Source organism: Bolinopsis microptera, chromosome 5 (genome assembly GCF_026151205.1).
Source record: "Bolinopsis microptera isolate Bmic1 chromosome 5, MBARI_Bmic_1.0, whole genome shotgun sequence".
Lineage (NCBI taxonomy): Eukaryota > Metazoa > Ctenophora > Tentaculata > Lobata > Bolinopsidae > Bolinopsis > Bolinopsis microptera.
The window spans coordinates 14,132,220-14,145,166 of NC_087076.1; the positions used below are offsets into that span (position 1 = coordinate 14,132,220).

Here is a 12,947-nt window from a genome sequence, read left to right on the forward strand (position 1 = left end):
CACGTGGTACAACAAGATCACGTGGTACAACAAGATAGGACCACTACCTTCATCAGAGTCCTTATCAGACCCTGGCTGGCTGTTTCATTCTCAGTATTGAGCGAGTGCTGGCCCATTAGTTCCTTGTCAAGGAGATGACATCGTGCCAGCAGTGCTTCTCGTGTCTAGAGATTTGAATCGCATTCTCAGATTTGAAAAAAAAGTGACTCAGGTTCAGCTGGTTTAATACTAATTAGCTAATTCAGTGTTGTCCGCAGCGTAAATTGCAGTTAGTCGGTGGTGTTTTCCAAATGACCCGTCAGCGTTACCTATTGTTTTGATCAGATACTTAATCATGTTTATAATGATCAGTCATTTTAAATTTTAAGCACCATCAAGGTTTTTGAACCTGCGTTGCTTATCAATATCAATGGTCTGAAATCAGAAATTTATCACTAACGCAGAATGCAGGATGGTCCTTACGTAAACCTTTTCAGCTGATTGATATAATCTCTTCTTATCTTACTAGGTTGTTACAATGTCGCTTATAGAGGTGTTTTAAGCGATTTTACCAGATATTTTCCAAGCCCGTAGTTTTCACCGCCGTGCTGTAACCAGATGAGGAGAAGGCCGTGATATCCACGACTCTTGAACATAAATGATAACTGACCATCTCCAATGTTTTTCTTAACAAAAAGGTAGTTTGGGAACAATAACATAACTAATTGTTCAATTAATTTACATTGCAAATTTTAAAACGACAACTGAACATCTTCTCCATTTTCATAATTGGACATAATAGATCCCGTCACGTGCCCCATGTTTGACGTCATAAACAATTAAACAAGGTAAATTACGTTCTGTTGTCATAGAAAACTGTTCGCAAGTGCGCACTAATTGATCGCCTATAGTGGATAAAATTCGGCGGCGTTCAGTGACTGAAAAAAACGTGGCATCGGCGGCGGACAACAACATGCCAATTCAACAGCCTTTTATTTGGCATTTACAATTTCGGTTTCCTACTACACCTATATTGAAATTTGTGAAGATAGAGCTAAAGTCTAAACTTTATGGCCATTTTCCTGCACAACCTGGTCCCCACGTTTCTCATCGGAATTCAGTGCGCTTAATACATAACAGATATCTTAGTATTACTGATGGCGCAGAATGCAGCATGAGCAGGCATTATTAATAAACAAATGGCATGCAGTCTATTAATTGCATGCTCATTGCTCATGCTCTTAACCCCTGTATGAGTCATGCCATGTCTGTAACTACAAAGTTCTATAACTGTATAAGACCATGCTGGGTGCTGAGGTGCATAACAAAGCAAGAGTTCGTGCTGTTAAATGTGATTTTCAAGAGAGAATTCAAGGCATAAAACAACAGTTCAAACACAAGGAAATATTTGCGGTCTACCTGTATAAGGTCGTTATTCTGGTCGTTGAGGGAAGCGTTTTGTTGTTCAAGGATGGAAGCTTGGGACCGGGCTCTATCGTATGTTTCCTGGAGCTTTGCGATTTGGTCTCCGTTATCTGCTGAACTCTGCAGTGTAAAGATTAAACTTCAATATGATATAGTCTCTTATTTGAGGCATTATGTCAGAAACTTGATTTAATCGATTGACAATTGACATGATATCGGTAGGTTTTTATATTCTGTTTCTAGCTTCGATAATTGGTATAGTGCTTGTTGTGCACGTAGATTATATACGTACATTAAACCACTGGTTTTCTACCCGTCACCGAACTGAGTGACTGGTCGTAGATTTTTAGATATTTTTTTGCTATTCGTACTCAAACTTGGCATAATGTCTTGGGATCGTTCACATCTTAATTCAGATCTTGGTTACTTTAGACCTCACTCCCCCTCTGTATTCTGTGATCACTGTTACACATAGCCATCGTTTATAAATAAATTACACTAGTGATAACATTTCCAAACCCCCTTTCCCTCATAGGCTGGGGGAGGGGGTTGGGAAATGTTCTCACTCCAACAACGCTGGAGTTTTTAACTTACGTGAATTACTTTCTGTAATTCACGTAAGTTAAAAACTGCAGCGTTTCTTACGTCATATATGCGAACAATCCTTTTTTATAGATAACTTTCTGTAATTCACGTAAGTTAAAAACTCCAGCGTTTCTATAGTTCTTAAAAAATGCCGGAGTTTTCAATCTTTTTCAAACTTGGCGCTTGTTTCCATGGAAGTAATGAAGGTAGTCCTAATATGTGATTCAAAATAAGGAGATTTAGTGCTATGATTCTCGCCAAATCAAATTAAGGTTGCTTGTGCGGCAGAGACCAAACAGTTTTGTAACCATAGCAACGATCTCGATCTAGTCAGTATCAATGGATCAGTAAATGGCTCGAACTTGGAACGAGCTGTTGTTACCATGGCGACTTTTGAAATGTTAATAGGTGTTAATAACACTTAATTTCACACTAGCTAAACCTCATCCCGATTGGGTGAACCGGACAAATTTTCTTGGACGGGCGAGTTTTAATAAGAACGTGACAGACATTCTAGAATGCTGCCCCCGAAATTTGAATTGTTTCTGGAAGGATCGCAGTGTGATAGAAGATTACTTGTATGTATTCTGGATTGGTTTACTCTCGGTAATACTGCAGGGTCCGAATGGAAACAATTAAACAACTTTTTGAGAGAAAACCAATTCCAGAATACTACACATTTAAAGAAAAGGTATAAAGTAAGTTTACTGGCTCCGTCCGTTAAAAAATTTAAAAAGCGAAAAAGCGCCACAAAAATCCGAAAAAGAAGGGTGCAAAATATATGTGTTTGGACCATGTATTCGACCAAAAGTTCGCCACTTGCGCCAAGACTACAAAAAATATAATAACAAATAATAGAGTTATATTTACGGGCCATGACTCCTACGCCACATTTTCTGTCGTGGCTGGTTTATCGTCGTCGGCCAAAGTCTCAATTTTAATCTTATCCTCCTGGGCTCTACTCCTAGCCTGGGCCCTGATCTTATCAAAGTCAATTTCTCTAATCTTATATACCAGTCTTATAGCAGAAAGTTCGTTCTCCAACTCGTTTATCCGATCGTTTTTCTCCTGACACTGCTTCGTTTTCTCCTCCATTTTGTGTTTCAGTCCTTGGGAAGTTCTCGAGAGTTCCTTCACTTCCTCGTCCAACTCGTCGCACCTGAGGAATGTGGGTGATAATTGTCGTCATGGTTACGGGAATGCAAACATGTTTGTGTTTTACTGCGGACTGGAAATCTCCCTACCTGGAGCATTTAAATGTCTGTAGGGATAAATGATTGATGCTTCACAAATTCCGTCTGTAACAGCCGATCTTTAATAAGCTTTAATATAACGGCCCAATAGTTTGGTTCGCGGCGTTGTACTAATAAATAGTTGTAACTCCGCCAAGTCAATTTTGCCGGGTTATTTAAATTGGAGCTCAGATCTTACATAACTTTGGTGTGGAGGCCCTCAAAGTTGGAGGCAAAATAGGAGCTATTACACAAAGTACAACCCGGATATTAGAGGTTAAGTGATGTAGAGGTATAGTTCCTCAATATCACACAGCTTGATGGTTAAATTCTGACAAGTATATATATCTCGGCAGAACGATACCAGGATCCTTAGTTTTCTTTCTGTTTTTAAAACCGATATTTTGATTTATCGACCAAAGTATGAAACTCTATTGTTAATTACGATGTACGTGAAATTATATATATTTTAACTATGACATACCGTTGATTCGCCAAGTTAAAAACTTAGTTGCATAAATTCATGGTAACATTTTTCATTATGCAAATGTACATTGAACAATACGAAATAAATTTTATCACAGATGTCACGAAAAAATATGTTGTGGAGGAGAAGATCTACAAAAAGTTTGACAATTTCTCAAATTGTGACGAGATGTGCATCCTCCTCTGGGATAATTTTGTGCTCCTTGGAAGCATCAACAATATGAGTTTTCTTCTTCTTCTCAAAAAGCTAAGCAACGCGGGGAAAATTGCCAGTAAAATACAGAGTGGTAAAAAAATAGGTTAACTCACAGATTTTATGGCAACGACTTCAATTTCGGACCAACCCATTTCATTAAAACTTGACTTAGCCCACAGAGTGGGAGAGTTTACCAACAGATCTACACTCTACAGATGACTGTGACTGTGACTGTGACTGTGGCTGTGACTGTGACTGTGACTGTGACTGTGACTGTGACTGTGACTGTGACTGTGACTGTGACTGTGACTGTGACTGTGACTGTGACTGTGACTGTGACTGTGACTGTGACTGTGACTGTGACTGTGACTGTGACTGTGACTGTGACTGTGACTGTGACTGTGACTGTGACTGTGACTGTGACTGTGACTGTGACAACAGGGGTCGGAGTTGGGAACTTGTCAGGGAGGAAAGTTCACTCAACTTCCGACCTGTGAACCAGGTATATTGTGCGTTCTCTTTTCAGAATATGTGGAATGTGGAATGATAGATTCTGTCGGTAACCACGGTAACCACAGGCCTTAATGTTTCTTGTACCGGAAACCAGCTGAAGAAAATGAAATTCCTTCAACACAGATATCCTAATCTCTGCCTACTCAAAAACTTTCTTTTGTGGATGATATAGCTGAACTCATGATCCCATATGTTTCCGTGACAAATGTCCATTACAAGGCAAACCTGGTGATCGTACATAAAGTAACTCTTAGTCAAAAGTACGAGAAATTGTACGAGAAATTGTGTACGTTCATTTCATGACGAACCAAATTCTTGTAAACTTGGGACACAACTGACACAAGAACCTGTACATTAATTTAGTGTACTCACTTGCTCTTCATGAGCTTTATTCGGGTTGTCAAGTTCCTCTTTTCATTGTAGCTCTCCTGAAGTTAGTATAGTGAGTACTGTCAAGTTATTATAGTGAGTGGAAAATGTTGATCAGAGTATTATAAATTTATGTTAATACTTAACTGCCTGCCATTAGTTTCAGAAACTATTTACCCCCAAACATCTAACCATCTCCCAAGTTTGCTCTAATAATGGTACCAGCAACGTATTCATTTCATAAATATTTCACATATTTCCATGCTTCAGATGATATAATGTTAGATAAATTGTTTCTCACCTCCTTAGAAAAGTTTAAACTTTCGAGTTCGCCTTTATATCTCTCCTTCTCACCCTTCAAACTCGTAATAGTGCTCGCTTGTAGCTGAAAGACAATTTTACTGACTTAATTTAGATTGTATAAATTTGTCAAGTATGACTGGCGCTTACACTTGAAGGTCAGGATAATCCGTCATACTGTGCCGCGGTTAACCATTAATCAATGTTTTGGTAATCGATGTTTGGTTGCCAGGGGAACGAAGTCTTATCTTAACGGGTCGTGTTACAGGGGAGTTTGTCAAAAAATGTGCAACGAGCGTTGCCATGGATATTGATACTCCGAGTCTAAATGTTCCGATGGATTTTTGGAGCTGGGTTGACGCCAGATTTACTTGTAGGTATGTCTTAATGCAATCACGTGACCTCAGATCGATCATCCTCTTATTGAAGTTAATTTATCACTCAACCAAGAGTCCTCGTTGCTAAGGCAACACATTCTCCGGCTGCAAAATCCATCAAGCTTACCGCTTGTTTGCAATCTGCAGATTAGGCGGATTTTCTTTTCAGATTCAAACAACGGAAAGTAAGGAGAGATGAAATGTTTGTTTTAAAGTTCAAATAGAGGTGTGGCAAAATAAAAGAAAGTTTGTCGTTTGAGTGCATGAAGAAGTAGTCGAGTGTCTTCACTGTAAGGGATTCTACATCAAAATCTATTAATGAACTAATTTACGGAATTGAAAATAAAAGCTACAAACAGGATGCGTGCCAAAATTGGTGTTATCTTTTTTTGGATCAAAATTCTGCTTCACTCCATGAGTACCGTGCAGATGATAAAAATGTAAAACCGATTACCATGTCAAAATGCAAAACACCTTCGGAGATAAATCTAAACCGCCTCACCTTAAGGGTATCCTGAGCATCTTTAAGCCGATTAACGAGCAACATTCGGCGCTGCTCGCTCTCTTCAACAGCATCCTGCAACCCTTCCTTCTCCATCTTGTGCCAAGTGGGCGACTTCAGGGCGGCACCTGGGGAGTAAGCCGTCATTTTAAATATGTTCCTCAAGATTTAGAAAAATGTAAAAAATAATATATCATAATTCTCAGTATAGTAGTAGCAGGAACTTAAAGCTAAAGATAAAGATTAGGAGGTTTGCCAACACTTTAACCTGCTATAATATCCTCGATACTTTTATTAGGGTCTGATACTTCAGGTTTAGCTTTGATTGTAAAACTACTGGTAATGGTGGGTCGACTAGTATTTCCACTTGTTTCCACTGGACTCGAGGCTCTTTTACTCGAAGTGAGGGTTTCACTAAACTCGACTCTTTTCCGTGGACTACCAGCTTCTGAAACATCACCTAAAATACGTGATATCTCCGCACGGGGCTGTCGTCGTGGGTTTCTGGTGTTCGCCAGAGAGAGGTCCTGTCTGAAGGCTCGGGTGCTGGGTGAAGCTTCTGATTTGAAGGTACGAGTGGGTGATCTCTGTCTGATAGATGTGTCTCTGAAAGAACGAGAAGTGGGAGATGTGTCCCTGTATTTGCTAGGAGACCCGTCTCTTTCTGCTCGGTGTTTATACCGACCCATGCCAGAGTTTTTAGCGTCGTCTGAAGTGATTTGTATCTCCTTTCTGATCTCATCAATACTCTGGAAGATTCTCTGACTAATTGCTGATACCTCGGGGCTGAGGCGACTGGGACTGGTCCGATTGTTGGAAGGGCTAAGTCTTCCTATATTTTTACTCCGAGGTGGAGAAAGTGGACGATATGAAGTGGCCCGTGTGGCAGATGTATCAGATCTGTTTGGGCTTCCTGACTGTCTGATAGGACTGGTTCGGGGTGAGCGGCGAATAGGAGATATGGGCCTAAACGTTGTATCGTCACTAAAAGTCAACTGTTTTGGTTTGATAGTGTCTACAGTTGTGGAGCTAAGACCATAACTTGGAGAAGTTGGTCGGAAATCAGTGGTTCTAAGACTCTGACCATGGCTCGGGGACGTTGGCCGGAAGTCAGTAGTTCTAAGAACCGGCCACGGCATGGACCTGTACTTCCTCATGATAAGATCCCCCTGAATAGCAGGGTCCAGCTCAGCAAGCAGACTATCATTAGCGCTCGGCATCTTTACTACTTCAAACTAAACTGTAGAAAACATGCAAACAGCAACAGCTAAAAGTTCCCGGTACTTTCAAACTGGTTAATGAGGCAAGGGGAAAGGGCTAGGGTTACGGTTCAGGTGGCCTGCAGGTGGCACCCTGGATAGCAACGACTGTGGATCGGGTGGCAGACTTTGACACTCCGCCAAAGTTGGCCACTTCTATTTCGGGTGAATGCACTGTGTTTTGTTTATTGCTTCTAGAGACACAATTAGTTGTTTTTTTATTATCCTAACAATTATTGAGATTAAAAGATTAAATCCTTAATTTGAATTTAATTACCTATCGGAGACTTGTTTATACTGGTTGAAGTGTTGTAGTTGATTGTGTTCTCGATTTCAGAGTACCTGGTACCATTGCCCAAGCTCACGCCACTGTCCACGACTGTTCCTGGAGATTTCAATATGCGTGTTGTTGGTCTCGACTTTTTCAATAATTTTACATCTATTATAGAATAATGATTTTAACATTGTGGTGGTGAAGAAATCCAAAGTTGGGAAACTTTACTAACCTGACGGAAGTCTTCCAGAGCTAAGGTTGTTGGTGCTAACGACTTCAGGCACTCCTTTAGCAGGAGGAGAGGTAGTTCGAAGGTATGTTGGGTTATCTCTCAGGTTTCTCAGACTACTAATGGCAGATCTGTATTCCTCGTAGGGGGTGGCAGCTGCAGTGTAGCCAGAGTACCTCAGAGGAATTGGAGATGTAGATCGTGATCTTGGTGATTTGGAGTTTGGAGATTTTGGTCTTTTAGGTGATACTGATCTTCTTAAGTTTTTGAGATCTTGATCTCGTTCAGCTTTGATCTGTGTTTCAGCCTGGAGGAAGAATGGTTAAAAAGAAAAACTGCAGTATTAGTAAGTTCCTGTGTAACTATGTCCTACTTTTACGATAAAATTTCATTGAGGAATTATTTGTCGTATCAAAAAGTTCAATTTTAAACCTTCATTTGTTCACGGAGGAACAAAGGTGATGAACTCCTGCTATACCGGTCAATTTCAGATTTATCGTCATTTGTATTGCTACTTATGTTGTTTAGATACTTTTCGGCACTTTTAGTCGATACGGAGTGTTAGATTTCTGGTACCTGAAAAGTTGCAATTACGAAACCTTTACATTGAAAAGTTTAAATACTGTAGAAAGTGTTATACGGGGAAATAGATAAAATATAATATAAAAATAGTGAGTAGATTTTGCAAGAAACAAGCGCAGTCATAAATTTAAAGAAAATTGATACCTTGAAGATGGCCTCCTTTTTGAAGTTGGTGTTTCATAACGCAACTTGGTTCTTAGCTCATAATCAAAATCAGCCATTCTTAGCAGGAATCAGGGACAAATCAGTCAGTGTTAATGTAACATAGCTAGTGAATATTGAGATATAGTTAATATTAATACCTGACACAGTAACGTTTTAATCAAGGATTATTATTCTGGCGGGAACCAAAACTGGCAAAATGTGCCGGTATCATGACTATACTTGGACTGGGACTAAAACTGGAAATTTGAGCAGTCTTGTTTTCAACATAAATGTTGATTATTACAGAAACAAATCACTTAAAGGAACATAAAAACAAAACCCAATGCTCTGCAAAGAACTATGATTGTGTAGTGAATATTGAATGGATGAATATGGATTATAGAAATATAGGAGAGTCTGAAAAAACCACCATAGACCTCTATAAATCATTAGGGATGAGAACTGCAGTCCCTGAGATTTAGTCCCTGAGAACTGCAGTTTGCAACTCAAAATGGAAAGCAACCGGGATGCCATATAATGAATTTGGTGGAATTTGAGTCACCTATGTAACAGGTAATAATTTCCATTTGTCAAACTGTGCCATTGTCATTCAGGTAATAATGTCTGTTTTCATCTTGTCTCAATCTTAAAGAATGAGCATGAGTGTTGTGACAAGCATCACTGTGACAACCACTCCATAATCAAGCAAAACTATTTCAACTATTTAGGTCTACCAATCAGTAACTCTATACTCTATGGCTTTTTAAAGTACTATTGGATATATTGCCCTACGAAGCACACCTCCTGGATGACGAATTTGATGAGTCTTTGCCTCCAAACTTTTCAGACTTGGGACACAGTTTTGAAGCTTTTGTTTTGTTTCTGACCAACAACAGAAACAAAACACTCCTTTTTTAAAGATGGGTATCTAATATGTGGGTATTTGAAACTTCTTGTTGCTACAAATACCTTTAAAAACCTAAACATACCTTCAAATATCCGTCAATACAATGATGAATAATTTCAATCTTAATAAAATACAGTTACAGGCAATATGTCTCAGTTCAGTCGAGGTAAATATATGATAAAACCACGAGACAAATAAAAATGTTCTATACTTAAGTTTCCATTTATGTTGAAATGGTATAAAAGCTAAGAAAATGGCTGAAGGTTTTTGACTATACTAGTAATGCAGTGAAAAAGGTGCAGAAGTTACCACCCATTGGCGAAACGACAGCCCCCCTCAGTGCAAGGGGGCAACAATGCAAAGGTCAACAATGCTGATAAGGCTAGGCTCGATATATCAGCAAGAGGAGTGTGGAGCACATTTTAGAGGACTTTCTTTGACGTGCTCATTTTCAATCCCAAATCACCTACATATCAAGGAAAGACCATACCACAGCTCTACACTGTACGAGAATGAAAAAAGAACCAGTACATGAACTGAGTGCTACAATTGGTGCTACAATTGGAGAAAGGGTACCACTATAGGAGGAGTGTCACCTGAGGCCGAGCGTTTCATAAGGAGACTTGCTGTGTTGATAGCCACCAAGACCAAGGAGGACTACAGCCAGGTGATGTGTAACATCAGGACATACCTGAGCATGGATAAGTAAAATACAATTTTAAGTAAAATACAATTTTTATTTTCCACAGAAGAATCAATACATATTGAATTATAAATATCCGATAATTCCATTAATAATCATTAAAAGTTGCTTTGTCATTTGTAAAATCAAAAACGAAAAGCCGTACGCTGAACGCGCTCCCCATATAATGAGGAGTGTGCTAGTACCAGTTAGAGGTGTACATGGGAAGGCAAAGAAGGCATGGACCGCCCTATATCCAATGTTTCCTTCAACCTGATACCTGAGGAGAAGAGCTACGTGGGATAGATGATATTTAATGCTCATGATTTACGCTTGTGCTCTGCCCATTGCATCACTTGATTTAATTTATTGTATATATACTGTTTCTCAGAAATAAATTCTTGAGCTGCTGCCCCCTGCAGTGCAGGACGTGGTGTCCGATTTGTACAACATCCTATTCAATTGAACATTCAGTCGATGCTAAAAAAATCTTTGGGAGTATAAAATGCTCTCAGTGGGGGGAGGCTGGTTCACTGGTAGTACCTGTAATTATTTGTTTCAAATATTAGACCTGGCAACTAGACGCAGCTCGGCATGTCCTAAAGCCTTGGGCATGCAAAAATAAGGGCGGACCTTCATTATAGGACACTTGATACTGTTGCTAGCCATCAAAATGATGGCTATTGAGCAAGAGCAACCAGGCTGGTCCCGTCGAAAAGAGTCCTTGGAATGCTGTTGGAATGTGGTGTAGTTTATAAAATCAGGGAAAGTAACAAAGTGACTTAACTTTGGTGCATGCCTATTTGTAGAATGAGTAGAAAAAACAAAGGAACTAGAAAGGACGAAATTTTAGTTGTATAAATTCTAATGACGAAAGAGCTGCAAATTAAAAAATTTTTCAAAGAAGAGAAACGTCATTCAAACAATATATACATACAATTAAATCAAGTGATACAATTAGCAGAGCACAATACATTGGTAACGGAAATGGTCCATTGCTACCGATAAAATTTAAACTTTAAACAATCAAATATACACACACAAATTTTCGAAATACATCATCTACTCCTATCCATCATCTACTCCTTCGCAGAGCAACGACCTCGATGGGTTGACACCGTCAATCAAGGTTGTGCGAGACTTTTAAAATAATTTCTATTTAGATAAAATCAGGAAATATGCAGATGAAAAAGTGAAATTTGTTCGGTTCCACACAATATGAATGAATATGTTACTTGTTTATGAGGTCTGAGTGCAGAAGTCAAAATCTACAATATTACAATACCGAAGAACTATCAATCAATATAATTCTTCGATCATGACTGAATTAATCAAGAAACTAAGTTGATTCACAATGTCAATCCTTTGCAGCTCGGCGTACTTTGCGAACAATCTTTGCGAGATTGTTCGCAAAGCAATAATCTCAAAGGGTTTTAAAGGCCGGTGATACTCGTAAAATATTTGTTTCAACTCGGCGCGCGTCCTGGTAGGTTATAAACCTACACAAAGGGTTGACATCGTCAATGAACTATAAGTATAACTGTAGAAACTGTAAATATCTTGCTAAAATATTTTATTCCTAACGCCATGTTAATGTAGATGTTTTGGAGGACTTTGCCGCTTCGACGCGCCGCGCAAACTATCATTTTTGCTTTGCATTGACGAGATCGATCAAAGAAATGATTTAATGGAAACTAGTAAGGTTAAAATCGTCAATCAAGTAAATGTACTGCTAAATTAAACCAATAACTTCACACTTGTGTCATGTGAATTAAAAACTTTCAAAAAGAATTTTGTCATACTTTGTGTGATCCGCGCCGCGCACGAGCGCACGGCTCCCATGGCCTGTACCGTAATTGTTTGTCATACGTTGTATGACCCGCCGCGCACGAGTGCGCGGCTCCCCCTGTGTCATCAGGACCATAGTGAAACGACCGTGGGGGTCGCAACGTGATACAAGTAATTGTAGCGCGATGCGTTACTGTGCCGCGCCGCGCGCACTCAATGAGGCTTCTCACGCTAGATCGTCGAGATGCGCTACTGTGCCGCGCCGAGCTGCGATGAATTGACATCGTAAATTAAGTACCGTAATTATACGGGTGATACTCGTAAAATATCTGTTACATATATTATATTTGTATTATATTTAGGACCATCAACGAGTCCAACTCGGCGCGCGTCCTGGTAGGTTAAAGTAAAGTCATTCTTTAATTCAAAGGGTATTAAATATTTGAAGCAAATTGATCATATTTGCTAGCTTGCACCTTTCATAGAAGGCTGATTAATGATTGACTTTGTTGTTTATTGTCACATGCTTGTTTCTATCACAGACTATGCAAAAACTTAAAGGTGCATAACTTACCAAGACGCGCGCCGAGTTGAACTCGTTGACAGTCTTTGAAACAAATATTATGTCACCCGTTAATAAGAAACTCAACAATTACGCCGTGCAGAAGGAAAACCGACAAAGCAAAATCAAATCAAATCAAATCAAATCAAATAACGATGGCATGAACATTATTACACGTTTGATATTTATCGAAGATGCTATGATCTCACTCAACAGTGCTCAAAAAATACAAAATGCAATATTTAGTGTGCAGCACAGTTTTTAAAGAGCATCGCTCTAAATCAAATATTTGGATAAGTAATTGCATAAGTGCATATATTTATTCTGAATACACTGCAAAAGATTTGATGCACACAATATTCGGATAGCGTACTTTTTGGAGACCTGAACCGTGCCAATTTAATTTATAATTGCGTTAGATATATTTTTATTGCACTTAAATATTTGTGTGCTGATGGCGGTCTTGACAGAATCACTTGTCTGAATCTCTCATTATTGTTCTGCAATTGCGGTTTTTCGATCACTTGACCGATTTCATCGTTACGTTTGGGTTCTT

General features: G+C 39.1%; 1 protein-coding gene across 11 annotated transcripts in view; it reads right to left on the reverse strand.

The window, feature by feature from the left end:
- LOC134814896 (myosin-9-like) overlaps window positions 1-8,578 on the reverse strand; it is a 30,642-nt gene extending 22,064 nt beyond the window's left edge. For 6 of the 11 annotated variants that reach the window (XM_063823231.1, XM_063823227.1, XM_063823229.1 and 3 more), the window contains exons 1-9: window positions 8,453-8,578; window positions 8,159-8,302; window positions 7,730-8,033; window positions 7,501-7,608; window positions 5,965-6,092; window positions 5,087-5,170; window positions 4,789-4,844; window positions 3,004-3,148; window positions 1,399-1,524 (exon numbers count right to left, since the gene is read on the reverse strand). In XM_063823231.1, coding sequence (XP_063679301.1) covers window positions 1,399-1,524; window positions 3,004-3,148; window positions 4,789-4,844; window positions 5,087-5,170; window positions 5,965-6,092; window positions 7,501-7,608; window positions 7,730-8,033; window positions 8,159-8,164 — 957 coding nt within the window. In that variant the 5' untranslated portion in view covers window positions 8,165-8,302; window positions 8,453-8,578. Of the gene's footprint in view, window positions 1-47; window positions 165-1,398; window positions 1,525-3,003; window positions 3,149-4,788; window positions 4,845-5,086; window positions 5,171-5,964; window positions 6,093-6,232; window positions 7,258-7,500; window positions 7,609-7,729; window positions 8,034-8,158; window positions 8,303-8,452 lie in introns of those variants that run through there. The other 5 variants (XM_063823222.1, XM_063823221.1, XM_063823220.1 and 2 more) reach the window with 2 other exon arrangements.
- Between the last annotated feature and the right edge of the window lie 4,369 nt (window positions 8,579-12,947).